The 26321-nt window shown below is 35.1% G+C and overlaps 1 protein-coding gene across 16 annotated transcripts in view; it reads right to left on the minus strand.

The window, feature by feature from the left end:
- The window catches only part of DLG2 (discs large MAGUK scaffold protein 2), a 2182864-nt gene that overhangs the window by 580934 nt on the left and 1575609 nt on the right, over positions 1-26321 (minus strand). For all 16 annotated transcript variants that reach the window (XM_054441573.1, XM_054441571.1, XM_054441577.2 and 13 more), the window contains one exon: positions 19745-19914. In XM_054441573.1, the coding sequence (XP_054297548.1) occupies positions 19745-19914 (170 nt within the window). The remainder of the gene's footprint in view (positions 1-19744; positions 19915-26321) is intronic.

Below are 26321 nucleotides of genomic sequence, written 5' to 3' on the forward strand. Positions count from 1 at the left end.
AGTTTTGATACACTTTGGTTAATGTGAATCTGTTCAGACTGTTTAACATATTGACTTAAATGTAAAAAACTATATTTCAAGACAGTTCTGATTAAAGGATATTCTTTAAAGGCTCTAATAATATATCATGGACACTGAAGGAGACAGCAAAATTTATGTATTCCCTGCCTTTAGCACATTTCCTGGCCTATGGTGGTAGATACTAAATTATATGTTTGTTGAATTATTTGAAATGAATCCACTTATTCTTTCTCTTCCAAGCCAAACGTCTTTCAAAATGTATATTAAGTGGTAGTTTTTCCCATTTCTCCATGCATTTTTAACATTTTTAGTTTCATACCTGTTGATATTAATATTTCTATTAACTGGTTATAATTTCGTGGTACATAGTATTTTTATTTGTATGGGCAAAAAGTAATCACTTTTTCTTGCTGAGACTACTTCTCTTTGCGTATCTTTGCTCACCTTTCCATTTTTAAACTTTGTGTTTTCTTTTTTTCTTTTTAACTTTTATTTTAAGTTCAGGAGTACAAGGGCAGGTTTGTTATCTGTGTAAATTTGTGTCATGGGGGTTTTCGGTACAGATTATTTCATCACCCAGGTATTAAGCACAGTGCCCCTTAGTTATTTTTCCTGGTCCTCTCCTTCCTTCCCGGCTCCACCTTCCACTAGGCCCCAATGTGGTTGTTCCCCTCTATGGCTTCTCCACAACAAAATAAACTATCAACAGAATAAACAGACAATCTACAGAATGAGAGAAAATTCTTGCAAAATATGCATCTAACAAAGGTCTAATATCCAACATTTATAAGGAAGTTAAACAAATTTACAAGAAAAAAAAACCCCATAAAAAAGTGGGCAAAGGACATGAACAGACACTTCTCAAAATTAGACATACATGCAGCCAACAATCACATGAAAAAAAGCTCAACATCACTGATCATTAGAGAAATGCAAATCAAAACCACAATTAGATACCATCTAACACCAGTCAGAATGGCTATTATAAAAACTTTGTTTTTTTAAAAAAGTATTTGCTTATGAAAAATAATGTAATATATGTACATGGTAGAAAAATCCGAAAGGTATAAAGAATCAACAGAAACACTAAATTTTCTTCCCACATAGTTTCCCTCTCTGGGGCAACTACTGTCGTCAGTTACTTTTCAAGATATTCCAGATATTATCCATATTTTGTGTATATATAAGTGTATTAGTCTGTTCTCACACTACCAATAAAGACATACCCAAGACTTGGCAATTTATAAAGGAGAAAAGTTTAATTGACTCTCAGTTCAGCATGGCTTGGAAGGCCTCAGGAAACTTACAATCATGGCAGAGGAAGAAGCAAACACATCCTTCTTCACATGATGTTAGGAATGAGAAGTGATGAGCCAAAGGGGAAAAGCCCCTTATAAAACCATTAGCTCTTGTAAGAACTCACTCAATATCACTAGAACAGCACGGAGGTAACTTCCCCCATGATTCAATTACCTCCCACCAGGCCCCTCCCATGACACGTGGGCATTATGGGAACTACAAGATGAGATATGTTTTAAAGTTTTATTTGTTTTTTAAGACAAATGATATAACATTATGCATACTGCCCACAATGTTTAGGTAATTTAACAATATACACGGGATTTTGTTCCATTTCAGTACGTTCATTTTATTCATTCAGTACTTTAAGTGCATTCATTCATTTAATATATTCATTTCAGCTCCTCATTTTTAAAAACCTGAATGGCATTATAGTATACTATATGGATGCAATAAAATTATTGTAGCTATTCTTCTTTTGTCATTTAGATTTTTTTGGTTCGATTTTTGCCACTGGAAACACTGTTGCAATTAACATTGCCATTTCACTCATAGGCAGGTACATGTATAGGATAAATTCCTAGAAGTAGAATCACTATGCCAAAGGGTTTAAGCAGTTATAAAGTTAAAGATATTTTGGTATTGCTTTCCAAGAATATGGAACAATTTATACTCCACCAGCCTCTTTCAGCTCTCAGAAAGAGCCTCTTTTACTACACCTCCTAACACAGTGCATTGTCACAATTTTTGAATGTGGGCAATTTGATAGTTAAAAAATGGTATCTTGTACTTTTAACTTGCAATTATTTTATTATGAATAAGGCTGAACATTATAGAAATGTATGATAGATTTACTGGGAATATTTTCTCCACTCTATGTCTTCCTGTTTTACTCTGTTAATGACATCATTTAATGAATAGAAGTTCCTAATTTTAATATAGGTCAATATACCCAATTTCCTTTATAGTTGTATGCTTTCATTTTTTAAATAAACATTTATATTTAAATATAGAAATGTTTTTTGGATGTTGATATGGTTTGGCTCTGTCCCCACCCAAATTCCATCTTGAAATGTAATTCCCACAATTCCCATGTGTTATGGGAGGAAACTGGTGGGCAGTGATTGAATTATGGGGATGGGTCGTTCCTGTGCTGTTCTTGTGATAGTGAATGAGTCTCATGAGATCTGATGGTTTTAAAACTGGAAGTCTCCCTGTACAAGCTCTCTTCTCTTGTGTGCCACCATGTGAGATGTGCCTTTCACCTTCCATCATGATTGTGAGGCCCCCTCAGCCACGTGAAACTGTAAGTCCAATAAACAATTTCTTTTGTAAAATGCCCAGTCTCAGGTATCTCTTTATCAGCAGCATGAAAACAGACTAGTACAGATGTAGGTTGTGAAAAAGGGACACAACTGTTTTTTAAAGATAGATGTCCAGTTTTCCCAATATAACTTATTGAACAATCAATTTTTTCCCACTTATTCAAATTGCCAACTTCATTATAAACTAAATTCCTTTATGTGTCTTGTCTATTTTCAGAATCTATAGTCTTTAACTTTGATATATCTTAATTTTTATTTTAGTTATTATAACTTTGTATGATGTCTTAATAAATGGTAAGCCTGGATCTCTCTCATTATTGTTCTTTTTATAAATTTTCCTTGCTATTATTGCTCATTAATTTTTCATATAAATTTAAAAATCAGATTTTCTTGCATAAAATTTTTGTTATTTTTATTTAAAATTTTTAGTATAAAAGTAAAAAGTGAAATTTTTTGATGTTGCATCTTCTTTTCCAATGGCACATTATGGTATTCCTTTATTATATGTCTCTTGGCAGCATTTGAAAGTTACCTTTATATAGATCTTAAATGTTTATCAAGAAGTTTATTCTCTTCTTTTTAATTTTAAGTTCCAGGGTACATGTGCAGGGTGTGCAGGTTTGTTACATAGGTAAACATGTGCCATGGAATACTATGCAACCATAAAAAGGAATGAGATCATGTCCTTTAGAGGGGCATGGATGGAATTGGAAGCCATTATCCTCAGCAAACTAAAGCAGGATCAGAAAATCAAACACCACATGTTCTCACTTATAACTGGGAGCTGAACAATGAGAACACATGGACACATGGGGAAAAACAACACACACTGGGGCCTGTAGGGGGTGAGGTGCAGGGAGGCAGAGCATCAGGAAAAGCAGCTAACGCATTCTGGGCTTTTAAAAGTGTATTCTTAAGATATTTTTGGCTATTGTAAATGATATATTTTCTGTCATTATATTTTTTAGTTGGTTACTGCTTACATATGGACATATATTTATATGCTATTGATTTCTATATTCTGATTTTAAACTTGGTCATCTTATTTATTGTTTAAAATAATTTTTAAATTATTTCCTTTGGTTTATCATCATAAATATATTTTTTCTTCTTTTCAATTCATAATCAGATTTACATCTAAAATGATATAAATAACAGTTTTGATGAAGGGTATATTTTAGGAAAGAGTGATATGTTTTTTGGATTTTTAATTTTTTATTTTAGGTTCTGAGGTATATGTGCAGGTTTGTTATATACATAAACTCGGGTCACAAGGGTTTGTTGCACAGATTATTTCTTCACCCAGGTGCTCAGCCTGGTAGTCAATAGTTATCTTTTCTCACTCTCTCCCTCCCCAAACCCTCCACCCTCAAGCAGGCCCCAGTGTATGTTGTTTCTCTGAAAGAGTGCTATATTTTTTGAATGCTTGACTAAATCAATACTCTTTGGACCACTAGCTCATTTTCTCAAAGCTCTGTAGCTCCTGTTTGGTATAGCTTTAAAGTTTTTCTCTCTTCTTTTTTTAATTTTTGTGAAGTCTGTGCTCATCATAATTATCTCAAGCTTTGCTCTTTGTCGCTATTTTCAGTGACATCTATTTTTTCTTCCTATTTGTAACATATTCATAAGTTCTGTAATGGTATTATTTAGGCCCTTTATTGGGTTCCCTGGGCTTCAATCTTTCTTTTCACCCCATTTTCTACCTTTATCATTTTTGTATTTCAGCACTCTTTAATTGAATTTATTTTAAGTTTTCCTACAGCATAAATCATGAGCAATTCCCTTCTGCCCCTTGAATTATAGGTTAAACTCTTTGTCTCCTTCCTTCGCTCCCTACCTCTCTTCCTTATTTTCTTCTTCTTTTTTTTTAGAGGTTATGAGGACCAAGATCATACAGGGTTAACAGCATGAGCTCTGGAGCCAGACACCAGTGATTTGTGTCCTGGCTCTGTCATTATTTGTATGATTTTAGGCAAGTTATTAAACCTCCAAACTGTACATAAAATAACAATACCCATAGGGTTTCTTAAAAGGACTAAAATATGTATGCATAAAACATTAGAACACTGCCTAATACATACCAGGTGCTTAATAGATTAGATTACAATAATACGCTTCTTTCTGGTTTTGATTGCGGTATTCTTACAGAATTACTAAATGTTTTCATCCTGCTCATGACTGCGCAGCTCAATTGGACATTCTGTTTGCTCTGATATAACGCATGTGACTGGTTTACCTTTGTCCTTTGTGCCTAGAATTATTTTGTTTTCCCACCCAAGTTACAGTGGGAGTGGAGGTCTGGCTATTTTGTGTTCTGATCACATTTTGTGCCTGAGCAATAGCTGGCAAGGGAGTTGGAAGAGATCTCAGTAGAGGCTACAGGCAAGTGTGTCATTTTTCTTGTAAGACCCTAATTCTGTTAGCTTTTGAGATTTTGTTAAATGTCTTACACCAAGTTGCATCTAATTGGAGAAATTTCTCTAATTTGGGGTGTGACTAGAGAACCTTTATTTCCACCAGAGAATATCAGCATAGCTACTCACTTTACCCACTTCAGACTCTCTGAATCACAAGTTTCAACTACTCTTTGAAAAAGATAAGCCTACTAGCTCAGTATGCTCTTCTCTGCATTTAATGGTATCAGTGAGAAGTCTTAGGATTTTGTCAATCACCAGTACAATTTCAGGAGGGAAATGGGAGTGAGGTAGCATCTGAGCCTCTGTAAGCCTTTCTGCTAAAATTTCCTTCTTTTAGTCACAGGTTTTTAAGTGTATTGCATTAAGTTGTGCTTCACTGCTTCTTTTATCACTGCAGGCAAAATTTTCTAATTGTTTTGGTTGCTAATTGTCCCTAAGTTTTACTCATTTTGTGAGTTACTGAAGGAGAAAATAACCTGTTCTCATAAACTGGAAAACAGTTCTTTAGTAGTATGCACACTGTGTTGCATAAAAAACTTTCTCCAAAGACATTATTTTTATGTTTATCTTTCCATTATTTTTATAACCAGCCCTTCCTTATACCTGTGGTATTCACTTTTATATCTATATGTGCTGGGTAACATATGCACTTGCCAAATTTCATCTCACTTCTGATAATCCAATTTGTTCACCTTCAGGTTACCTATAATTGATAGATGAGGAAAGGGTGGCGAATATAAGGAATTGCTGAGTGACTCCCGAGATTGATATCAATAGGTCCAGATGCTAGGTGCAGTCCAACAATATTATATTCAATAGAGATAAAACAAGTGTATAAGTCTACAAATAAAAAATTATTCTAAAATAAAGTGTAATAGATCTGATAGCCAAAAGTTTGTATGAAATAATATTCAATTGTCTTTAATCTTGACATGAGCCAACAAAAAGACTCTTAAAGATTCTTAAAAACAAAGCTAACACAATTTTATACTACATTAACAGAAGTAGAGTATGGAGCTCACGTGCACAAAATTCACTCACTACGGTCTGTGCTTACAAGCACACAAAGGGATCTGAATATCCAGTTCTGTGTATTGTTGCTTAGGTGGGATACTGCCAAAATTTATAGAAATTTGTAGAGAAAATTTCTCTACAGCAAAATAAAGGGATTAAAAATGATGATGAATCAAGAATGGTTAATGAACTCGGGGTCTTAATCTAAAGGAAAGAGCCCTGAAAGGAGACTTGACAGTGGCCTACAAATGTCTGAAGGGCTCTCTTGTGAAGAGTTGTCCACTGTAGCCGTAGAAAGCAAAAACAAGATTAATGGACAATTTTAGAGAAATTCTACTTTCAGCTCAATTATATAAACAAAAAATCCAGTGATTGGAGCAGTCTCCCAAGTGAACAGCTACCATTAGTATGGGAAAACTTTCTCTCCAGAGTATTAAAGCAGAAATTGAAGCCTTGGTCAACGTTTCCTAGAAAAAGCCTGGGCATATATTAATAGTATTGTCACATTTTACACACTATACTGTGACCACTATTTCCTTTGAGAGCACACCATGTTTCTATACCCAATTTTTAGTCTTGTCTTCAGAGCATGTTCAATTAATGCTTTGTTAAATATTAGTTTGGTGCAAAAGTAATTGTATGCTTTTTGCTATTGAGAGAATCTGTGTATTGAGAGAGATCAGAATATTTGACATCTTAGAATTCTTGCACATCAAAATTATTTCAATTAAAAAAACTGCTACCAAATTCAGTTGATTCAAATAAATGGAACTATGAAGAATAAAATTTTCATTTTGACTCTACTACTACTAAAAACTCAATGACTATTTTTAGGTCCCTGGGAAGTAACTATTGAACTGTTGTTTCATGTGATTAATGGCTTATACTGAAAAAATCATGTGTATATACCTTCATTCACCAAGATAAGGCACTGACTCTTCCAGAAATGCACCTAGTTTGTTTCCTGTGTCATTTTTACTCTTCTTTTTTCTTAACTACTCTTTTTTCAGCCTTGACTAATAATTCTCAATCTTGCCTAATATCAACCTTTATTTTGCAATTTTTCAATTTTCAGTGAACTCAGTAGGATCTCATAACTAGATAACCCATAGAATTGTCCATGTTTAAAAATGCATAAGCTGGTGTTCTTTATGGATATTAAAATAGATTTCATTTTATCTTTCCTAGTAAGTTTTCTATATGGGATAAAGTACCCCAAGTATCTATCTAGAATTGAGTTATGTTCAGAGACAAAGTCTATGTAGTACAGGCTTTTGACTGACAGCTTAGTGGCATTAGGAGTCATGGTCCATGAATAAAAAGTACTGCAAGTTTTAATGTATTGGATCTCAGTGTTCCATAGAAGGAGAAAAATTTAATGGACATTGGTCCATGAGTTGGGGAACCAAAATGGATTTAGTCAGGGATCATGAAGAATTTAGCATGAAGTCAGTATCAGTCAGCAGATGAGGACTGCATTATTTCAGTCTAGGTAAATGCCAGTCTTCTAAGAAGATACTTGGGAAAAAAGCCAAAACTTCTTTATTTATTCTCATTCCTTTAATTTAGTATTACAATTTCCAGACCTAATATGTTTTTGAAATAAAATATTTATTGAGTGAATAGATGATTGTTTTCTGTGCATATTTCCTTTTAAAAAAGTAAACAAAAAGAAGAACACTTAAAATTTAATTAGATGCTGATACATACCCAATATCTCTAATGCTTATTTAAGTTAAGCAAGGATTTCAACTTAGGTCCTAGCTCCAAATCCCAAAGTCTTTTCATCAAATTGCTTTGCTGCTGGCCATAAATTTAAAAGATTTATAGTTGTATTTACCACAGCAACATTTTTTTTAAAGCTTACAAACAATTCCACTTAGGTAAATATTTACCTTGAGTAAATATTCACAGCTCTTCACAGGGTTTGTTCTGTGAATGATAAAACTTTAAATATTGAAAAACCAAAAGTACATTTAGTACAGTGCAATTATTTAAATCTGAAATTTTCATTGTAAAAATAATTTTGTCTTCAAAAATTTGTTCAAGGAGCCATTGATCATATATTCTGTTAAAAAATTATAGATCAGCTTTAAACAGCAAATAAGAAAACTGTGAAAAGAAACAGTGGCCATGTTATCCCCAAAGGGCACATGACAGGAGTGGCATCATTCATTAATTTCCGAAAAGATTTAGCAAACGTAATCAAGTGATTAATTCTCTCATAATGTTGTATTATACAAAACAGTGGGAATTACAGTGGCAATATTTGTAGTTTGTTCTTTCATGATAAATGATTTGCTACGCAATCTTAAGAGAGAGCTTGTTTACAGACATCGTTATGAATATTGACCAAATATTAGCTTAGAGAAAGAGCCTCTCAATTCACAAGCATACGTCTTATATCCACAAATAATCAGAAATTAACAATGTGCCTACACAAGAAATTCTACAGAAAAGTACCTGGGAACAAGGTGAATTTATCAAATATGGTGTCTTTCATTTAATAATAATAATAATAATAATAATAAAAGATTTGCTCTTTGGTGGACAGGAGAGTGGTAATATAGCTACAATTTATTTCTAAGAATACTGTTTCCCTGGTTTAACACAAATAGTTCACAACTTTCTTTCTTATTCCATATATTTTATTCCAATAGAAGGTTGCACTATATATATACCCAAGTAAATTTCCTTGTGTACCCCAGGGAACAATTGTGGTAATTCAAAAGGATTTAAAAAATTAGCACTAAAAGGAAAATGTGGTGTTTTGAGACCTCATGCTAAATAGTTAAATTTGCTATTCGTGCTTACTGAACAAATCATTGTTCCAGCATGGCCTTTCACCCAAAACAGGTCCACCTACCACTAGGAACTTGATCCCAGGACATGAGCCTGAATAAAAAGTAAACTGTTTCCTGTATTCAGAGACATTTTTGCACATGCCTTAGAAAATGAATAAACATAGTAATTTACTCCATGGCAAGAAATCAGAAAATGCATGAGGTCCCCTGATACAGTAAATGGTTGGGTGCCAGTAATCAAACCAGTTGTACAAACTTTGTTTTTAGTTTCTACCAGTGGTCTGATAAAATGCTTGGTCATGAACTGCTAAATTTCAGATAACTAAAACCTCTGCTAACCTAAACATCCCCAAGTTATTATGGTTACAAGACAGAAAATCCAACTTGTTAATGAAAAAAAAAAACCACACTATTGACAAAGCTATCCATGGACAGATCAGGGAAAAAAGAATTTCGGTGCAGACAGTCTTGGTACTAAGTGTTAAGAACAGTGCAATTAATTTTCAATTAAAATTTTAATTCATTCAGTGTTCATTCTCAATAAGACAGCTCTAGGCCTATCAATTAGCCAAATGACTAATGTCAGGAAATTTTTAGATGACTTCCTCACATCAAGACTGGATAGTTCACTTTGGCCATACGGGCATCAGAAAAAAAAAAGCCAGGAGCAGATGGAGGAGTAAGAACAGATCTGATAAAGGAAATGAGTATGATAAATAGAAAAGCTGGTAAAATTTATTTAAGTTAGATATTTAATAAATTCTCTGTCTATAATATCAGATGCAAGTCAAGTTGATATTTAGATAAGCTGGACACAAAATTTGTCACATAAGTTATACAATAAAATAAAAATCACAAATTTAGAAATTGTTTTTTGATTAAGTGGACTGGTAAGCAATGTGCCAGATGCCTCCAATTTCTGTACATACAATTTCTGTAAGGAGTGAAAAAAGGCAAGGTGCCAAAACATGCGCTTTACTCATACGGACTCTTCACAGGTGAAAAACTGTCAGCTTCCATCTGAGCCATTCCTTTTCTCCCTGCCACACTGCTTTGATGGTTACGATCTACCTTGAACTCCCCACTCATCTCTGCCCCAATTCCTCCCATTTACTACCCAGAACTGGGTCACAGACTGGAGCTTGTACTTTCCTTTTAAGCATCACTTAATGCTTCAAATTTAGCATTGGCCAGGATAGACATCATTACATTAATGACTTAGGTGTTAGAATTAGCAGTTTCTTAATCTCCTTAATTTGGGTTGTTGATATCCATCCTTTCCATGCCCTGTGAGTTTCTTGGCCTGATAATAAAAGAATGAACAAAAAAGGAAGAAATAAAGCACATCAGAAGTTCTTAGAAATGAAAGATTGCTTCTGATTGGGTCAATTAGTGATAGTTTTATGGAGAAGTTAACACTGAACCGGCTCTTGGGGGATGGATATGATGTCAGCAGATAGTGGTCACAATAGTAAGAGAAGATATTCGAAGTTGGGAATGAAATGAACAAAGGCTTAGAGGCAGGAAAGTATGGCATATGTTTAAGAAATGGTACACAGGGCAGCTCACCTGCATCAGGAGATATGTGAATGGGACAATGAAGAAGAGAAGACTGAAACCAAGTTTTGTGGCTGGAGGAGAAAAAGATCACAGAGTGCATAAAATGCTACTTACTGGCAATGAAAAACTACTGGAGACTTTTTTTTACCAGGGGAGAATCATGAACAGTTTTGAATTTTTGGAAGATTGGTATAGAAGATATGTGTTGGTATGGAAGGGAGGGACCAGCAACGAAGCCTATTATAGTACTCCAGAAAAGATATCAAGAAGTCTGCCTAAATGTCTTCTTTTGAGAAGTGTCTGTTCATATCCTTTGCCCACTTTTTGAGGGGGTTGTTTGTTTTTTTCTTGTAAATTTGTTGGAGTTCATTGTAGATTCTGGATATTAGCTTTTTGTCAGATGAGTAGATTGCAAAAATTTTCTCCCATTCTGTAGGTTGCCTTTTCACTCTGATGGTAGTTTCTTTTGTTGTGCAGAAGCTCTTTAGTTTAATGAGATCCAATTTGTCAATTTTGGCTTTTGTTGCCATTGCTTTTGGTGTTTTAGACATGAAGTCCTTGCCCATGCCTATGTCCTGAATGGTATTGCCTAGGTTTTCTTCCAGGGTTTTTATGGTTTTAGGTCTAACATTTAAATCTTTAATCCATCTTGAATTCATTTTTGTATAAGGTGTAAGGAAGGGGTCCAGTTTCAGCTTTCTACATATGGCTAACCAGTTTTCTCAGCACCATTTATTAAATAGGGAATCATTTCCCCATTTCTTTTTTTTGTCAGGTTTGTGAAAGATCAGATGGTTGTAGATATGCGGCATTATTTCTGAGGGCTCTGTTCTGTTGCATTGGTCTATATCTCTGTTTTGGTACCAGTACCATGCTGCTTTGGTTACTGTAGCCTTGTAGTATAGTTTGAAGCCAGGTAGCATGATGCCTCCAGTTTTGTTCTTTTGGCTTAGGATTGAGAAGACATTTATGCAGCCAAAAGACACATGAAAAAATGCTCATCATTACTGGCCATCAGAGAAATGCAAATCAAAACCACAATGAGATACCATCTCACACCAGTTAGAATGGCGATCATTAAAAAGTCAGGAAATAACAGGTGCTGGAGAGGATGTGGAGAAATAGGAACACTTTTACACTGTTGGTGGGAGTGTAAACTAGTTCAACCATTGTGGAAGTCAGTGTGGCGATTCCTCAGGGATCTAGAACTAGAAATACCATTTGACCCAGCCATCCCATTACTGGGTATATACCCAAAGGATTATAAATCGTGCTGCTATAAAGACACATGCACACATATGTTTATTGCAGCACTATTCACAATAGCAAAGACTTGGAACCAACCCAACTGTCCAACAATGATAGACTGGATTAAGAAAATATGGTACACACACACCATGGAATACTATGCAGCCATCAAAAATGATGAGTTCATGTCCTTTGTAGGGACACGGATGAAGCTGGAAACCATCACTCTCAGCAAACTATCACAAGGACAAAAAACCAAACATTGCATGTTCTCACTCACAGGTGGGAATTGAACAATGAGAACACATGGATACAGGAAGGGGAACATCATACACCAGGGCCTGTTGTGGGGTGGGGCAAGGGGGAGGGATAGCATTTGGAGATATACCTAATGTTAAATGACGAGTTACTGGGTGCAGCACACCAACATGGCACATGTATAAATATGTAACTAACCGGCACATTGGGCACATGTACCCAAAACTTAAAGTATAATATTAAAAAAAAGGAAAAAAAAAAAGGAAGACAGGAACACCATAATAATGGCAGTGGAGATTTTAAAGAGAGGATTAATTATTTTGTAAGTGGCTTCCAAAAGGTACGATGCCTGATTTAATAAAGCAGCAAAGAAGAGAGAACCAAAAGGAAAAAAAGGACGTCCAAGGCCTTTTACTGTGGGTGACTAAGACAATCATTTGTATAAATGGAGAGGTCAAAAGCAGGAGTAGGTCACATGGGTGAGGGGCGAGTGATGGAACCTGGTGCTAAGGAGATATCATAAGGCTAAGCTTTAATATACTTGGAGCTATTTCTGCACATGGCATACCCTGACACAGATGCCCAAACTGGGAAAACAAAAGAAAAATCCTAAACATATGTGTGCATTTTCATAAAGCATAGAGTTATATGACACATCATAACTCAAACCTGTTAGAAACAAATTTATATAGAGCTAAAGAAAAAAATACAACTGTACATAACATATATGTGCATATACACATAACAGAAATATATTTATATATTTTATATATGCATACATGCATGCATAAGCCAAATATATTTTGGTTCTATCTGGAATTGCTAAATATTAAAAGCTTTTAATAACTAGTCAATTCATTAATTCAACAAATATTCTAGTGCTTTTAAAGGACCTCCCCCAAATTTTTTAAATCTATCTATCTGACAAAGATCTAATATCCAGAATCAACAAAGAACTTAAACAAATTTACAAGAAAAAAACAACCCCATTAAAAAGTGGGCAAAGGACATGAACAGAATCTTCTCAAAAGAAGACATACATGCAGCCAACAAACATATGAAAAAAAGCTCAACGTCACTGATCATCAGAGAAATGCAAATTAAAATCACAATCAGATACCATCGCACACCAGCTAGAATGGCTATTATTTAAAAGTAAAAAAAAAAAAAAAAACAAACAAAAAAAACAGATGCTGGCAAGGTTGTGGAGAAAATGGAATGCTTTTACACTGCTGGTGGGAGTACAAATGAGTTTAACCATTGTGGAAGACAGTGTGGAAATGGAATGCTTTTACATTGTTGGTAGGAAAATAAATTAGTTTGGGTGCTGTGGAAGATAGTCCTCAAAGACCTAAAGGCAGATGTACCATTTGACTCAGCAATCCCACCACAGGGTATATACCCAAAGAAATATAAATCATTCCATTAGAAAGATACATGCAGGTGTCTGTTCATTGCAGCACTATTCACAATAGCAAAGACATGGAATGAACCTAAATGCCCATCAATGATAGACTGGATAAATAAATGTAGTATATATACACCATGGAATACTATGCAGCCATAAAAAAGGAAGGAGATCATGTCCTTTGCAGGGACATAGATGGAATTGGAAGCCATTATCATCAGCAAACTAATGCAGGAACAGAAAGCCAGACACAGCATGTTCTCACTTACAAGTGGGAGCTGAGCAATGAGAATACATGGACACATGGAAGGAAACAACACACACTGGGGCCTGTTGGAGGGGAAGCAGGAGGAAGGGAGAGCATCAGGTACTAGGAAGAATAGCTGTTGGATGCTGGGCTTAATACCTAGGTGATGGGATTATCTGTGTAGCCAACCACCATGGCACACGTTTACCTATGTAACAAACCTGCTCATCCTGCACATATGCCTCTGAACTTAAATTAAAAGTTGAAGGAAAAAAAAGAACCTCTTATAGTATTTTATATTAAATATTATATTAAATACAATCTAATCCTTTAGTCCCTTAGTATTAATGAGTTCTTTGCTACTTTTCTTTATTTCCCTTTCTGCCAAACATGGTAATGAGTAAAAATATTATAAGAATTTATTAAGAATTTACAATTCTTATCCTGAAAATAACTCTATGAATTACATATTTAGATTATAACCATTTTGCAGATGAGGAAAGTGAGTCATAACGTGGTTCATATATTTGTTCTAGGCTCATGGCTGCTTGAAGATATCCAGGAACTTCTTCATTACATATGTGTCTTCTTTAATGATTGAATTATGAACATCGTAAGTGTTCATTGGTATAGTGACTTCTACAGTTTGTGCATTTCATAGTTACCATTTTTCCTGTACAAAACATAAACTTACAATCTTTACTACATTCTCAGTTTACATTGATACAGAGCTCTGTAATGGCAAAAAGTATGTATCTATAGAGATATCAGAGTTTAAAAACATTTTAAAAAATAATGGAGGAGAACTGCTAAAATTTGTCACTACCTAGATATAATCACTCTTTCAGTTTTTATTAATGAGTAAGGTGGCTAAAATAAAGCCACAAGCAAGACCACCTTTGGATATCAATTAATAAAACTGTGGCTTTCACATTTTTGGTTTTAGAACTTAGCCTTAAACCACCTATATGATTCCTAAGCAACAAGAGCATCTTAAAAGAAGTCATCTAATTTATCCTGTAGCTTTAGGCTTCTTTGGCCCAGGCCATAGAAACAAACAGTTCTGTACTTGTTTAATTATATATTAATAGCTCCTTGGAAGTTATGATTTAATGTGTTCTTGCGAAAGTCACTAGGAAGCCTTTTATAGTAAATCCATTTCCTGGAAACCCACATACACACTTTAGATTTTCTTCCTTTGCTTGATTTTTGGTTGCTTGGCAAGCCTAAATGGATTTGCCTAATAATTTCCTCCTACATATAATTACCTATGTTTTTTTCAATTGATTGCCCACATGCAGACACCCCAGGTGCTTTCAATGACCAAATCTATAACTGTGATGTTAGCAAGGTTTCTACCTATTTTGAGAAAAGACATTCTAAGTCAGAATGAGTATCACCCAAATATCCATTACTTGAAATACATGGCTATAAATCACCAATCAGATGATTGATTCTACCTGAATGTTGGGAAGATTAGCTCTGCTATAAAGAAAAAATCACATACATCAAAGGTTATCTTAAATTAGTAATTTTCGCAATAGATGGAATCAATACAGAGCATGAAATTGAAAAACTGTAAGTTTAATTTGCCACAAATCACTGTTTCACAGAATCTCTTAATGTTTTACCTATAGCATAGAAAGGAATAAATCTGTTTATCCTCTGTTCTGTGCAAAAACAAACACAATCCCCAAACTGAAAACATTCTGGGCATTAATAATCTATAAAATCTATAAAATAGATTTATTAAATGCATTAACTCTTTAAAATAGCTGAAGTAGCCATATTCATATTTTTTATATTAAAGATTAATAAAAAGTAAAAAAGTCAATTTAAAAATATTTTCCCAAACCCAGATATTTCACAAAATATAGTGAAAAATCAATATGTTAATTTGGCAGGGTTTTTAGACAGATCTTCTCCAGTTCTGCTTCCTTGAGATTTCCTTTTCAGACACATCAGAGGTTCCCTCTGTCCTCAGAGATTCCTTCATAATCTTCCCCACCTCACAAATGGCACCCCAACGAAAAAACTGAACCTCATCCTTGAAACACCATCACCTATTTTACCAATAAATGGCATCAAGATAGCTCAAATCCATTTACTTTTTTCTCCTTCCTCCAAGTAACCCCTAACTGATCTCTGCTCTCACTTCTGCCCTCTTCATTTGCTTCATAGCAGCCAGAATGACCTTCTAAAAATTACACGTTTTATCACGTGCCACTCATGCTTAAAATATCACAACAATTTCCCATTGCATTTCAATATAAACACAAATCTTCAAATATGGCCAACAAAGCTAAGCATGATCTGGCCCTTGCTCATCTCAGCCATATCATGTCATGTAATTAATTTTCATGTTATTAGACTCCTAGAAGTTATCAAGATCTTTTTCCACACTATAGCCATCACACTCACATGCCTCTACTTCTATCTGGGATGCTCTCCAGACCCCACTCTTTACCTGGCTAAATGTCTGTTTTAATTTATATTTCAAGGCTTAGCTTAAGTGACACTTGCTTATAGAAGCCTCCTTTGACCCACTGTTTAATTGGCACCCCCTTAACAATCTGTTACATTTATTCCTAGTACTTTTCCCAATTTATATTATAGGTGTTTTCCCCACCAGGCTATAATCTCCTTGAGAGCAAGAACTATCTGAATTTTCTTTGTGAATCTCTATTGTCTGGATCTGTGCCTGGTACATACTAAACAATACTTATTTGTTGAATCACTGAAGGACTGACTACATTAATGTATATCTAGATAACTCTGTATTATATATACATAATTCAATCCAGTTAGCTCTGTTGGCTAGATTTTTTATGCTTACTATATTGTACCCATGTGCTCAAGGAAGGGCAGATAAACTGTGCACATGTTAAGTATTTTTTTTCTTTTAAAGTTCTGGAATACATGTACAGAATGTGCAGGTTTGTTACATAGATATACATGTACCATGGTGGTTTGCTGCACCTATCAACCCATCATCTAGGTTTTAAGCCCCGCGTGCATTAGGTATTTGTCCTAATGCTATCCCTCCCTTTCCCCCCAGCCCCAGAACAGGCCCTGGTGTGTGATGTTCCCCTCCCTGTGTCCATGTGTTCTCATTGTTCAACTCCCATGACTGAGACTATGTGGTGTTTGGTTTCCTGTTCCTGTGTTAGTTTGCTGAAAAATTTTAAATCCTCTGGATCATTTTGTCTCTCCGAGTTATGATGAATCACATCTTCCACTTTGTTCCAGTGAAATCATTGGCTCAGGCTCCATCATAGAGCTGAGTTCATTTTGTGTTGCATTAAAGGTAGTTGACTTCACGTGCATCTCTCCCATTTAAACTTTCTGAGGACAGAGACATCTCATTTATCTTCACTCCAGGGTGCATAAGAGTTCCCATTGTATGAGTTAAACATTGGTAGGAATTCCCTTTACACATATTGTAATTCAAAAATGAAGAATTATAAGGTGCCAAGTGAAGTTAAGACCACGAGGTATCATCAGAGTTACTGTAAAATCCAGTTTAAGTATTCAACTTACCCCGATTCAGCACTTGCTGTGTTTATGGTACTGGGAGAGGGATGAGGAATTCAAACAATGACAAAAATAATTTTTCTGTAAATCGATAAGCTTTATATAGAGAAACAAATCCCCATCAGTGACCTCTGGACAGCGACAGTAGAAAGAAGTATGACTGACTCAGCATCACCACAACAGGCCCAATAGTCTCACCTCTCTCTACAGGGATTTCGCAAGAGCCTGCTTTTTAGGGAGGTAAAGTTATTTCCAACAGTTATCTGGTTCTCCTCATCTCAGTAGACCAAGCTCACTTGTAACCCCATCTCCCATACATTGTATACTTTAATTGGGTTATTGCCTAGGTATACCTAGTTGATTAATGCTCACTTCTCCCCATTTCCCCATTCCAGGTCCCACAGTAATTACTGCCCCACTCCGAGCTCAAGGAAGAAAGCAGTTCAGACTGAAGTAAACCAGCTGGAGCCCTAGTGTCAAAAATAAAAATCTAAAATATGTGTTCTTGATAAAATTAAGTTTTAGTCATCTATAGCCTTTAAGTGCTCTGCTGAGCAGCCGGAGGTCATCCAGTTGCTCAGCTAGCAGAAGGTCTATAAATGCATGATGTTACTTTCTTTGCTGAGTGGTTAAAATTAGTATTTGTCTTAGGGCTATGCTGAATAATTACAGTTAATTGAATTACAGAAATACCTACATATAATATATATTTTTAATAGAAATAATGTGTATGGCCATTTTGTTTGGCTTTAAAGCTCCTTGCAATATGATTTTAGTAAATGTGAGGGTTGAAAGTCTTTCATACCACTAGAGACTGTGGTATGAAAATGCTTCACTTTTTTTTCTTTTTATCCAGATTTAGTTCTATGATTTTAACTCATTTGAATTTAACCCATGAGGAATCTCTGAATATTTTCATTACATTACCAAACAATTGTTACAAAGTTTAAAACCATATGTAGTAAATAATAGTACAGATAACATGCATATGTAGCTAATTTTGTTGGTCGGTTAGTTTGTGCCAGGCCTTATTCTAAATACTTTTTGTGAATCAACTCATTTAATCCTCACAACATCTCTAGGAGAAAGTACTGTTCTTATTTGCACTTTGTAGATGAGAAAATATGGCCCAGAGAGGTTAAGCAATTTGCTCAAGGCCAAACAGCTAGTGAGCTGCAGAGCCAAGGTATTAATCTAGACACTTTGGGCTGTGGAGTCTGCATCTTAACCACCAGGCTCTGTTGCTTACCATGTGCCAGCTATTGGTTAAATGCTTAATCCTCATAAACCCTATGGATTGATGCTACCATTATGATCCCCATTTAATAATGAGGGAGCTGGCCCAAATAAGATGACTCTGCTAGCAAGTGGTTGAACCAGGCTTTTAAACTCAGTCCTGAGATCTTAAATACCACCCACTACTGCCTCTTAGAAGAGATGGTAGGCTTATTTTTTCAATCTCATATAGCATTAGAGATTAAATAGATTTTAAAGAAATGAGAAATGATTTACTCAAAGAATACAGTGATTATTTGGTCATAATCATCTAAAATATTTAAATAATGTTAAGCTAATTATTAGATTTTTTCCAAAATATTAAATACTATTAAGTTACTACTTAATATTATCATTCTGAACAGAGTCCAAAGGATTATTCTTAAAAATTAGTATGGGCCAGGTACAGTGGCTCTCGCCTGTAATCCCTACACTTTGGGAGGCCAAAGCAGGAGGATTACTTTATGACCAGGAGTTCAAGGCCAGCCTGGGCAACAAAGCAAGGGTCTGTCTCTACCAAAAAAAAAAATAATAATAATAATGATAATAATAATAACCACGTGCACTAATGCATGCCTGTAGTACCAGCTATTTGAGAGGCTGAGATGGGAAGATCACTTGAGCCCAGGAGCTTGAGGCTTCAGTGAATCATGATCCTGCCACTGTACTCTAGCCTGGGCAACAGAGTGAGACCCTGCCTCAAAACAAAACAAAACAAAACAAAACAAAAAACAAACAAACAAAAATTAGTGTGGTAATTCGTCTGTTTATGCAACTCCACAGAGTAACTATAATAATCTCAAGAGATACGAGAATATTTCAAAAAAATAAATTTTAACTTGTTTTGGCTACTGCAAGCATAAAATGTCCTGTAATATTGGGTACAACACATAAGAATATAACCAAACTTTAAATATATCACAACATTATAAAAATATAATTGTTATATTAGTACAGATTATTTTAATTATTATTTATATTACTATTTTGCTAAATGAGACGATTTACCATTTGTATCTGAAAAATTAGTATTAATATGCTAGCTAAGTTATCATGACCCAGTAAGATTACAAATTTATAGAAAAATATAGATGACTGTTAATATTTTTGTTTATAAGGACATTTCTACATAAATCTATCCTTTCCTTCTTATCCGAGTTCATATTTAGAGTGCTGGTTTCCTTTACCCTTTGTAACCACTATTATAGGATTTTAAATCTCTTGGTAAGCACTGAATGTCAGAGGTTAAAGAGTTCATCATACGAGTATTGTGGCATAAATTTCAGTCAGATGGTTTGTCACTAGTGTCTGTGAGTCATTTATATTTTTATTACCTTTAGGGCCTTTGAACAGTTTGATTTCCACAACGGTCTCCAAAATAGGTCGTCTTCTACGCACATACAGCCGAACGATAGACCCCGCTTCCTTGAGGGCTTCCACCGCTTTACTGTGGGAAACCTCTGACACATCAACCTCATTCACCCGCAAGATACAATCATTGACCCTGCAAGGAAGGAAAAGAGTCAAGATTCAGAAGTGGCTAGCAGGATTTCTTAAAGCATATTATTATGTTTATCTGACCTTAAGAAGTGGGAAAGTAAAGAATCTAAGAAATTTTAAGATATTTAAATTTGGAAGGATGCTTCAGATGAAGGAAATCTAGAAAATGTTAAACTCCTCAAGACTCTTAGCCTTCTTCCTAATCACTTTTGACCATACTACGGGTCAGATCCCATCCTAAACTCCAGTCCACTTTGACTGGGACTGCTTACACATATGGCATAGTTAGAAGGGCATGTATTTTAAGGCCTCTGTAAGTCACATCATTATTTTAATTGGTTTGACTGAAAGTTACAATTTGAGTGGTTCTCAGAGCTTATTACCATGAACTATATAGACATAACAAACATAACTATTTACAGACTAATTTTCTCAAATTTTTAATTTACTAGTTATAAAAGTAATAAGTAATCATTTTCAAATATCTGAAAAATATAAAAATGTAGAGAAGAAAAAATATACTTGACTCAATCATCTAAAATAAACCTATTAGGTTGGGCGCAGTGGCTCACGCCTGTAATCCCAGCACTTTGGGAGGCCAAGGTGGCTGGATCACCTGAGGTCAGGGGTTCGAGACCAGCCTGACCAATATGGTGAAACCCCGTCTCTACTAAAAATACAAAAATTAGTTGGGCATGGTGGTGTGTGCCTGTAGTTCAGCTACTTGGGAGGCTGAGAAAGGACAATTGCTTGAATCCCAGGGGTTGAGGTTGCAGTGAGCTGAGATCACGCCACTATACTCCAGCCTGGGAGACAGGGCGAGACTCCATCTCAAAAAAAGAAAATAATAATAATAAAAAATTAAATAAAATAAGTCTGTTAGCTTTCTGGCAAATTATCTTCCAGTGTTTCCCCACCTTCTTCTCCACCTCAATTCATCTTATAATATTATAAATACTGAAGTTCAGATTTACAAAGTTCAAGGAGAACCTCAGACAATCCTGTTCCTAGGTGCTTACTTTGAAAACTAAGAACCACAACAAAATCTACATCAAACTTTTCTCTTTTTTTTTTTTTCATTTTCACATGGAAAGGAATAATTTGACATTTACATAAACCTTTCCAGGTAGTTTAAAGTTATGTGGCCATCGACTCCAAATATATTTTATTTTCATGATAATAATTAGTGATAACATTAATAATGGTTAAGAGCACGGGGCTTGAGATTACAAAAATTTCTTTCCCTCACTCTGTATATCCATTATAGTGTCCCCAATCTCAGATCACCATGTTGCTCAGAGTCAAAAATGAGGGGCCTCCTTTGCTTGGTGCTTCTTTTCCCCCACAACCATGCAGTCAGTTCTACCTGCAAGTATAGCCTCAGTCCATCTAGGTTTCTTCATCTTCATTGCTACCACCCTGGTTGAAATCAACATCGTCTCTCAAGTGAACCACCTCCACAAACGCCTGCCTAGCCTTCTTGGATTCTCTCGTTACCTTTCAATCCATTCACTACACAGTGGCCAGGGTACAGTGAACATGGCTGGTTTGCTTACTCAACTTCCATTCCCCACTTCCCCCTTCCAAACAGTGTCCCGTTTTGTTCAGGGGATCTTTCCTTAGCAAATATTTGTTGAATGAATGAAAGAATAAGACTAAGTTCAATGATTGGGTCCTCCATTTCCTAAGTTTGTAACCATAGTTAATTTCCTTAGACTCTCTAAGCCTTATCATATTCTCATCTGTAAATTGGATGTAATAGTAATATCTATCAGGAAGCCTTTTGAGGAAGATTAAATGAGATAAAGCACATATAAGCACTTAGTACATACCCTCTTATGTAATGAACACCTAATAAATGTTTGTTATTGATAGCAGTGCAATATTTATTGATTTATAATATTCTAAACTATTGGATAATCCCTATAACTTTGTGGAATAAAACTTATTATCTACATTATAGAAATGAGAAGACTTCCAAGTGATTAAGTCCTCTGTTTAAGGCTGTCAGCAATTTGAGCAGAGATTGGATTTGATTTCAGGTCTTCCTATTTCAAAATTTGAGCTTTTCCCTCTTAGGACCATATACATCTAATGTGATGAATAGTTTCATGTATGTTGTGTATATCAATTCAAAATGATGACTATAATGGTAATATTATATTAAAAGTATGGGAAGAATTTTGTATCTGTTTTTGTGCATAACTTTTCCATACCTGTTTAGTTATAGGAACTCTTGCCTCAGTAAGAACACAGAGCAGTCTCAAAATCTTGAGATGGAATATTTCACTTCCTAAGATTCGGCAATGTCATTTCATCATAACAGATGCTATGGCTTTAATAGACTTACACATACATTTCCTCTCTGATTGACAAAAAAAAAAAAAAAAAAGGGAAACTACCAATTAAAATAGTTTTGAGAATGTAGGCATCATGGGTGCCAGCTGCCCTGCAGCAGCTGGTCCTTTGAGAGTGGGTAATTTTGCCATCTCATGATAATACAAAACATAATGTTTACCATCACCCTATGCTCAGAATACTAATTATATCTTAAAACACTGCTTTTCATAGAAGGGAGTGGCTGACATTTAAAAAACATTCTGGAGGCTATATATATCTATTCAAACTCTATTTTTTTTCCTTTTGTATACAGTGGGATCCTTAATTGTCAATTGCTGGTGTGAGAAAATCATAGCCTAAATCAGATGTTCATTCCTGAATATGTGGATCAAGTAGGCAGCTTTAGGACTAGCAGTCAGGAGGCCTGGATTTGAGTCCCAGTTCTTCATCATCTGTGGGAGCACGGTGAGGCCACTTTATCTTTTTGAACTTCAGTATCCCATAAAAGGAGAGAGAGTATGTCCAGAGTCAGTGAGAGCAGTAACTGTACTGTATAGTACTGTGCAGGAGAGTACCCATAGCTAATGTGTGGAGATGTGTACATTTTAACATACCATAGATCTGAAAGTTCTTGCTATTGAGTGGATCAAAGATGTGCTCAAGTATTTGTTGAAATGTGAACAGAATGGAAATTTAAACTTTTAAAGGACATACTATGTGCAATATCAGCCAGTCATTTCACTTATTTGTTCTTACTTAAACAATTTATAAAGTATGGATCCCATTTTAAAGACAGTGTAATTTTACTGACAAGGTCAAAGTGTTGGTGAAAATAGGGACATAATTTCAATCTGTTTTTACTTTTTCTAGAGCTTCTACTGATACAAAGATACTCAGACACTCAGAGTTGATTGTTTTAATTTTTTTTTTTAATGGTGGTGTTTGTAGGGGAGGTGGGGTAGTTTACATTCAAATTCTCAAAATAGAGAGAGGAAAGTATGTCAGGCCAAACTAGGGCACTCAACTTCCCTTTCTCCCAGAAACTTAAAATAGATTTTGGCTAGAGGGTCATAGCTATTTAAAATTAATTTGCTCTCTTTACCAGTAGACAAACTTTGTGAGTAAAGCCAACACCTGTATTCATTTTGAAGCATATAAGTACATAATTAGCTTCAAAGTCAAGGAATACTTTGTCACAATAACAAATGCAGGCTTTATTATATTTCTGAGGGACATTGTTTTATGAAGCTGTGAGTTCAAGACCAGCCTGGGCAACAAAAGCAATACCCCATCTCTAAAAAACAAAATGTTGTTTACATATACAGACTTACTCCCCAATCTCACTCTACCAATCTAATTAAATTGACAGTTTCACTCTTAGTACTTGATGTTACACACATAAGTCTACAGTATTCATCTGCAGCAATTTCACTTTGTAAACCAGAATTGTCTGTAATATCTGCAGATTAATTTTAATATTCTTTCTAGAATTTCCTTTAGAAATTTTGGTGCATTCCTTGTCAAAAATATTTTAGAAACAAAAAGGATAGTCTATCGTTAGCCCGTATTCACAGAGTCACATCTAAATTTTGCACTAAATCAAGTATTTTCTAACATGGTATAGCATCACTGAAAAGTAAAATAATATTTAGTGAGTTATTTGTTCTACTTTGACAATATAATTTAAAGTAACAGGTAATATCTACTCTCTCAAGGTACTAAAATATTTTCTGCAGTGTGGCGATTCCTCAGGGATCTAGAACTAGAAATACCATTTGACCCAGCCATCCCATTACTGGGTATATACCCAAAGGATTATAAATCATGCTGCTATAAAGACACATGCACATGTATGTTTACTGCGGCACTATTCACAATAGCAAAGACTTGGAACCAACCCAAATGTCCATCAATGATAGACTGGATTAAGAAAATGTGGCACATATACACCATGGAATACTATGCAGCCATAAAAAATGATGAGCTCATGTCCTTTGTAGGGACATGGATGAAGCTGGAAACCATCAATCTCAGCAAACTATCGCAAGGACAAAAAACCAAACACTGCATGATCTCACTCATAGGTGGGAATTGAACACTTGGACACAGGAAGGGGAACATCATACACCAGGGCCTGTTGTGGGGTGGGGGGCTGGGGGAGGGATAGCATTAGGAGATACACCTAATGTAAATGATGAGTTAATGCATACAGCACACCAACATAGCACATGTATACATGTGTAACAAACCTCCACGTTGTGCACATGTACCCTAGAACTTAAAGTATAATAAGAATACATATATAACAAAAAAATATTTTCTGCCATTGAAGTAAGATTTGTGATTTTATGCATTTTTAAGTATGTCAACTCATTTAAAATGATCATCAAGTCATGGTAAGTATTAAAAATTAAAAAATTCCCGTACATTATGCATAAAACACACTGGAAAGAAAGATAGCAAAGTTTTAATTTGGGTCCTTTGTGGGTATGGCGATTATGAGTGCTTTAAAAAGCACATTTCTACTTTTATGTTTCTTTCAAATGTTTTATATTGGACATATATCACAGCACATAACCTAAGAACATGGCTTGGGAGGCTTGGTCACAGCCAGATAGATCTGGGATCTCACCACAGCTCTAAAACTTGGGAGCTCTGTGACTACAGACAAGTCACTTGACATCTCAAAGCCTCAGTTTCTTCATCTGAAAACAGGGATAATGAGATTGTTACTGATTGATTGTTATTGTTATTGAGAGAACGCATGTGAAATACATAGCGTAGTGCCTGAAAAACAGTAAGCATCAAAAATGTTAGCTATCATTACGAAAAAGAGACAAGAAGCATTTGCATAAGAGAATATATAAAGAGACTACAGTGAGGGAAAAATACTAAAGGGAGAAAAAGAATGAGCTACAGTCAAGATGCTGAAAGTGTTTTTAAAATTTTGTATAAGAAAGGGAGGAAGAGAAGAGATGAATGGGATTTTCAGGAAGAAAAATATAAAAATAGAGCTTTTACAGCAAGGTACTGGTACAAAAACAGACACACAGACCACTGGAACAGAATAGGGAGTCTAGAAATAATGCTGCACACCTACAGCCACCTGATTTTCAACAACATTGACAAAAACAAGCAATGGGGAAAGGACTCCCTATTCAATAAATGGTGCTAAGATAACTGGACAGTCATATGCAGAAGATTGCAATTGTACCCCTTCCTTAAACCATCTATAAAAATAATCTCAAGATGAATTAAAGACTTAAATATAAAACCTAAAAATATAAAAACCCTGGAAGATAACCTAGGAAATATTATTTTGGACATAGGATCTGGCAAAGATTTCATGATAAGGATGCCAAAAGCAATTACAACAAAACCAAAAATTGACAAATGGGACCTAATCAAACTAAGGAGCTTCCGCACAGCAAAAGAAACTACCAACAGAGTAAACAGACAACCTACAGAATGGAAGAAAATATTTGCAAGCTATTCATTCAACAAAGGTCTAATATCTAGAATCTACAAGGAACTTAAATTTACAAGCAAAAACCAAACAACACCATTAAAAAGTGCATAAAGGACATGAACAGACACTTTTCAAAAGAAGACATAGACATGGCTAGCAAGCATATGAAAAAATGCTCAATATTACTAATCATTAGAGAAATGCAAATCAAAACCACAATGGGGTAACATCTCACACCAACCTGAATGACTATTATTAAAAAGGCAAAAAATAACAGATGCTGGCAAAGTTGTTAAGAAAAGGGAATGCTTATAATTGTTGGTGGGAGTGTAAATTAGTTCAGCCATTGTGGAAAGGAGTTTGGGGATTTCTCAAGAACTTAAAACAAAATTACCATTCAACCTAGCAATCCCATTATTGGGTATTACATCCAAAGGAATATAAATTATTCTACCATTAAGATATATGCACACATATGTTCAACACAGCACTATTCACAATAGCAATGACACAGACTCAATCTAAATGCCCATCAACAGCAGACTGGATTTTAAAAAATGTGGTACATCTATACAATGGAATACTATGCAGCCATAAAGGTA

The sequence above is a fragment of the Pongo pygmaeus genome, chromosome 9, assembly GCF_028885625.2.
Source record: "Pongo pygmaeus isolate AG05252 chromosome 9, NHGRI_mPonPyg2-v2.0_pri, whole genome shotgun sequence".
NCBI classification, from domain to species: Eukaryota; Metazoa; Chordata; class Mammalia; order Primates; family Hominidae; genus Pongo; species Pongo pygmaeus.